The following is a 6,393-nucleotide window of genomic DNA, read 5'->3' on the forward strand; positions in this document are numbered from 1 at the left end:
AGTTCTAGTTCAGTTCTAGTTCAGTTCTAGTTCAGTTCTAGTTCAGTTCTAGTTCAGTTCTAGTTCAGTTCTAGTTCAGTTCTAGTTCAGTTCTAGTTCAGTCCAATTGAGTTTCATAAATTGATAGTTTAGATAGAATTGTTGGAACTCTCCTGATCTTGAGCACGATCACGCGATAAAAGTTATTCCAGAAGTCATTACATGAGATGTTCTAATTTCTTTGTCATATATGTGACATTTCATCTGGGAATTGTCCATGGTATTTAAAAGCCAGACACAAAAAAACATACATAATAACTCTTTCTCCTTTTGCTGCATATAGTTTTTATTAAATAATATTTTTCTTGTTAGAAATATTAAAAAGGACACCGTTATTTGTTTCAATTCAATTTTTAAGTTCCTGTTGTTGTTTAGAACTTTATGACCATAATTAAAAGTTAACAAAGTCAAACATAATAGCAGCGGTTAATGAATGGTAAACTAAAAGCAACAACATACATATATGAACAACAACATATGAGTACTATTTCGCTTTGTTGTGTTGCTCGAGAAAGCATTTTCGTCAAGTAAGTAGCACATAATAACTATGACTAACTACTCACCATTATGTTGAACTTTCGACACTGGCGACAATGATGTGGATATATTAACATTGTCATTGTCAACAGCATCAACATCGTCATCCTGAGATAAGTGATTGCGGTGGCAAGTTGGTGGTTTGTTCACATATGGACAACTGCCATCACCATTATACACATCATCGTCAACAGATGTAAGGAGAATATCAGAAAGGTGCTGATCGTCGTTGTCATCATCCGCATCATCAACAATAGCAGCAGGAGTAACATTTTTATGCGGGCCACCATCACTATCACTATTTGTGCTGACATTATTATTGTTGCCATCATCGTCAACATCTTTATTATCCTTACATTCTTGATGAACAGTGGCGATGATGAGGTTCTCTTCGTTGTTTTCATTATTGTCTTTAGCTGGCAAACACTCAAAGTCGTCTATGTCATTATTTTTATAATTCATAGCGTTGTTATTGTTACTGTGAGCTGACATTTCCATAGAAGTAGTTTCACATGCAACGTTGCTGCATGTTTGTGGGTGTAAAACAGTTGCAGTTATTGCTCCTAATGTTGAACTTTGAAATGTTTGTTCAATGCCTTTTAAAGTTTCTGTTGACAGTGGCAATGATGTTTTAGCTTTTCCCAGATTTTCATTAATATAATGTTTATCATCATAGTTTTCCTCGTCCTCCCTTTCTATCAATTCATCTTGTTGCCTGGTGTATTGTGATTTATTTTGTTCCCCATTAATAGCGACCACATCTTCGTAAACAGTTTTGATATTTGTTATTGTTGCTTTATCATCGTTTTCATCTTGTGCTTGATTGCTGGTGAATCTTTTCGTTACCAACTCTGAGTCTAATTGCAATTTCTCTAATAACATGGCTTGAATAAATTGTTCATCGTATGTAATAATTTCGTCGGAATCTTCTGAAATATTATCCTGTGATTCATTGTCGTTCGTTAATTTTTTGAGATTTCTTTTTTTGCTGTAATATTCGTAATTGGTCTTAAGATCGCTGGCCAAAGAAGCTGGGGAAGTGGATGAGGAATTATCGTAAAAAGAATCTTCATCGTCTTGATCCTCGGAACCTGTTTGTTCTCCATCCTCTACCATAAATTGTACCTTTTTGCGGGCCTGTGGCAGCGGTATATAGAATTGTGAGTTGGCTGTGGGCGAGTTAACGGTAACCTGATTACGTCTCGTGTTAGTGGGGGTACCACTCTTGGAACCATTGCCGTTTTCTCTTTGTTTTGTGGGAGTAGAAGGAGTAGCATGAGTTTTGGAAATTGAATCAGTTTGGGTATTGTCCCCGCTTTCGGAAGTTTTTGAAGTAGGTCTCTTTAAAATGGATTTTATATTGTAAGTTGGTGTAACAGTTACCGTGACCATTAATTCCTCTTCCTCTTCAGTGTTTTCTTTGTTCGAAATTTCTTTAGTTTCACTACAGTTGCTAGTTTGCTTCACCACTCTGGGTGGTCTCTTGGGTTCGCCTAATGGCACTTGCAGTGAATCGGGTCTGGTTTTATTAGATTTTTCCATTTCTTTGGATGTTGTGGGTGATGATTCACTCTCAATGGCAAAACTTTCATAAGTGGTGGTACCATCTGCGGTCTGTTGCAATAAAGACTTGGGAGCTTGCTGTTCCTCACCCAAACTAATGCGTTGTCCTGCAATGGCCTGAACATTTATGTAATTGGGCTTTTTGTTTTGAGGCGGTGTCTGAGGTGGTGGCGGCTCTTCTATAAGTTTTTTGTTATTATCAGGCTTAGAATTTTCCACTCTTACTTTTGAGCTTCTGTGCATAAAAGGCGGTTCCTCTTCGGTTAGGGCGGCATCTTGTACATTGAAATCATCATTTGGTGGCATAAACTCATTTTGTGAAAATTGTAATTTTTGTTTTCTAGTTGCTTTTTTTGCGGCTTCCTTAGAAGAACTTTGGGACTCCATTAGTGGGGTGGAGCTAGGTCCGGAAGCTTGATTATTAATTGAGATCAAATCATAAGGATTAACATTACAACGTAGTATAGATCTACGGCTAGAAGAGGCAGCTGAGGAAGAGGAGGCAGTAAGGGCTAAGTCTTCACTTTCTGTCAACCAATTATCATCATAGTTTTCCGAAGATTTGGAGCTTTCCTTAGTGTTGCTGGTGCTAGCTAAAACTTTGTGATGACGTGTGCGAGACCGACCTCGTACAGGGCTGGCGCTTTTACCCCTTTGGCGAGCTTTATCTTTACTAGAACTTCCAGCAGAGCCACCACTAACAGTACCCGGTTCGGGTGATAGTAGCCGTGTTCTCCTCATTAAATCATAAGGATCTTTTTGGGGATCTAATATAGTAGGACGCATTTTCTTGCTAGAACTTACTACCCTCACTGTTGAGGCTGCTCCCACAGGTCTTAACTTAGGACTTGGCAAATTTGTCGGCAATCGAACAGTTCCTCCGATATTGTGCAAAGGCAAACGAGTACCTTTACATTTCTTACATATACTTGGTTTCTTTAAACTGCGGCCTTTGGTGCCGCTCAGGTACTCGTGACATGAACATAGAACCACAGCTACCGCTGTAGCAGCTGCGGCACTTGTGGCTAAATCGGTGGTGGGTGCAGCAAAAATGGTAGCTGCATGAGGATGACCAGCATAATGGGCATATGCTGGATGATAAATACCTGCAGGACGGGCAGGTATACCTCTTACCGTTCCATATATCCAGGGTTCGGCATATTTTATCGAACGGTTCATATGATTTGGCATATACTCATAGCCATTGCCTGCTCCTCCACTGGCGTGGTAATCACCTAAAGTGGGTAAATGCATGATTGCAGTTGGTGCTATTTGATACTGTGGCATGGATGCTCTACTCTTACTACTATTAACATTATGTGCAGCAACATTTATGGTTGCTTCTAGGTTATGAGGATTTTTTGTTGCTACTACTGCTGCTGTTGCTGTAGCTTGTAAATTAGTTGCAGTTGTTGTTATCGATGTGGCGGCGCTGTTGCCTGCTGTTGCTTGTAATTTTTCGTTCTTATGTATTTTGAGCCTTTGACTCCAGGTTTTCTTTGATTTGTCGTACATGGGAATAAACTAGAAATATTAAAGAAAACTTTATTAGTTTGTTGTTGTTCATTTCAACGTTAATGTAGTTATACACATTTGCACAAAAATGTATAGAATTTTACTGTTCTACCTTGTTATTACCTTAAATTACTTTTTGCATACATAATCCCTATTGAGATTTGCTAAAGTGCTTCTTCTTCTTTTGCCTGTTATCCTGAAATTTCGGCATTGATGAGATTTTCTTCTTTCACAAACTGCAAATAGAGAATAAATGAGAAAATTAAAATTTATTTTAGTTTTTAAAGTGATATATGTGTTTGGATTTATTTAAAATTTTATACATTTATAATTATGCATAATTTTTTGGTAAATTGGTGATGGAAAGTTTGTAATAATATTATGTATAATTTTGAATTCTAATGGAATTTAAAATTTTTTACAAAATTTTTTTGCAATTTAAAACAAATTTTTCAGTTTTGAAATAAATTTTGAATAAAATTTTAAATTTCAAATAATGGAATATCAAATTTTTATTAACTCAAATTTAAAAATTGTTGAAAAAATTCGAATTTTAATACATTTCAAATTTTTAGTATAATTAAAAATTTTTAATGAAATTTTGATTTTTTTAATAAATTTTTATTTTTTTATAATTTTTTGAATTTCTAATGAAATTTCGAATTGTTTGACATTTTGTATTTGAAATAAAAATTCAGTTTTTTTTATTGAATTTCAAATTTTTAATTTAATTTCGAATTTCTTTGTTTTATTTCAAAGTTTTTGTTTAAAAAAAATAAATTTTCTCATAACATTTAAATAAAATATAAAATTTTTATTTAATTAAGAAAAATTAAATTTAAAAAAAATTAATTTTTATAAATTTTTTAATTTTTTAATTTAAAAATTGATTTTTTAATAAATTTTTTTATTTTTTAATAAAATTTTGAATTTAAAAAAATTTTAAATTTTTTAATAAAATGTTTAATTTTGTAATAAAATTTCAAATACTTATCAAATGTTGAGTTTTTAATAAAAATCATTTCGTATTCTTAAATAAATTTTAAATTTTCAATTTTTTATCAAATTTCAATTTTATAATTTTTTTGAATTTAAATAATTTAATAAAATTTAAAATTTTTCATTCAAATTTCGTATTTTTATTGAAATTTCGATAAATTAAATAAAATTTCGAATTTTAAATAAAAATTATTTTGAATTATTATTCTTATGTATTTTCGAATCGAAAAATATAAAATTTAAATATTTTTAAAAATATAGAATTTCTTATAAAATTTGGATTTTCGGGATGATATCGAAGAAAAAATTCGATATATGTGTTATGTCGTAATTGCTTAATCGAAAAATGTTTCCTGGAAAATAAGTTAGAATTGATACAGTTGTCGCTTAGAATGACTCGGCTCTTTCCGGAGCTAAGATCCAATTGTGAGAACATCAGGTATATGATAATTTGGCCCCAGTTTTGTCGTGCAAGATTTCTCTATTTATTCTGGGTCCAAACTTCGTAGTCGAATAAAATTCATAGATATTTTTCATTTTCGTACAATTTCAATATCAAAATTTATATGCGATCACGTATGCGGTATTTCGGCTCTAGGTTTTCAGCAACCAGTTATGTAATCAGTGTCCAAATGATAAATTTTATCAGATTTTTTGCCTGTTGCTACATCCAACTAGATTTCTTATTTTTTTCATTTATCTAAAAATTTCTTACGAAATCTATCTAAGAAAGAAATTTTCAACTTATTTTTCACTACCAAACAAAAGAATAGAAGAAAATTTTGTGTTGTTTTGTTGTTCGAAATTTTATACAAAAGTATAATAAATTAAATATCACACAATGTTTTTTATTATGCTTAACGTATTTCCTATTTCCCCATAAAAGGAGAAGAAAAAAACACATCATCTTAGAAAACAACAATCTGACTAACTCCTGACATAGAAAGAAACACCAACCAACGGGATAGTAATAAACAAAAATCAACACTATGGTAAATGATGTTTTTTCTATCAGTGCTGCATAGTGGTTTATACTGCGTGGTGACACCCACACTACTAAATTGGTGGGTACTTATATTTAAACATAAGAAAGTACTTTTTCAGCGTTTTGGTACCTATTAAGGGTACTTTTTTATTGTATCTTACTCCCTAGAAATAAAATTTCCGAATTTTAAGTCTTTCCCCATACTATAGTATTATAAGATGTCGTAGTGTTGCTGAGTAAATGGATTGCAAAGTCTTTTGACTATAAGTTCCAAATAAGTACTTGTCATTGAAATTATTCTCCATAATAATACGATGGTAAAAATGATTTTCTCCATTAAGCATGTAATTTTCTTCTTCAATTCAGCGGCAAATAAGTAAGATCTGATCTGTGCTCAGGACAACCAACGACTTTTCAATTCTTGTAATTCACTGTGCAAAAGAAAGAGGAATATTTGTATGTCGTGTACAGTGCGAAATGTATGATTTTGTTAGCATCTGTACGGGATATTAATCAAATAACAGAGTTATACTATAAAGCAGTATCATGCTATTCTCGTAAAAACAGTGGACCCCGATAAAGCAGCTTTCAAGGGGAGAGAGAAAATGTCAAGAAAACTTATGGTCAAATAGTGCAATTTTAATAAAATTTGACTAGACTATAGACTAGACTATAGACTAGACTATAGACTAGACTATAGACTAGACTATAGACTAGACTATAGACTAGACTATAGACTAGACTATAGACTAGAC

The 6,393-nt window shown here is 32.5% G+C and overlaps 1 protein-coding gene across 1 annotated transcript in view; it reads right to left on the reverse strand.

Annotated features, from left to right (window-relative positions):
- LOC111687480 (probable serine/threonine-protein kinase DDB_G0282963) overlaps positions 1-3,903 on the reverse strand; it is a 17,600-nt gene extending 13,697 nt beyond the window's left edge. Inside the window, exons 1-2 of the mRNA XM_046953344.1 lie at positions 3,778-3,903; positions 603-3,663 (exon numbers count right to left, since the gene is read on the reverse strand). Coding sequence (XP_046809300.1) covers positions 603-3,654 — 3,052 coding nt within the window. The 5' untranslated portion in view covers positions 3,655-3,663; positions 3,778-3,903. The remainder of the gene's footprint in view (positions 1-602; positions 3,664-3,777) is intronic.
- Between the last annotated feature and the right edge of the window lie 2,490 nt (positions 3,904-6,393).

Source organism: Lucilia cuprina, chromosome 5, assembly GCF_022045245.1.
Source record: "Lucilia cuprina isolate Lc7/37 chromosome 5, ASM2204524v1, whole genome shotgun sequence".
NCBI lineage: Eukaryota > Metazoa > Arthropoda > Insecta > Diptera > Calliphoridae > Lucilia > Lucilia cuprina.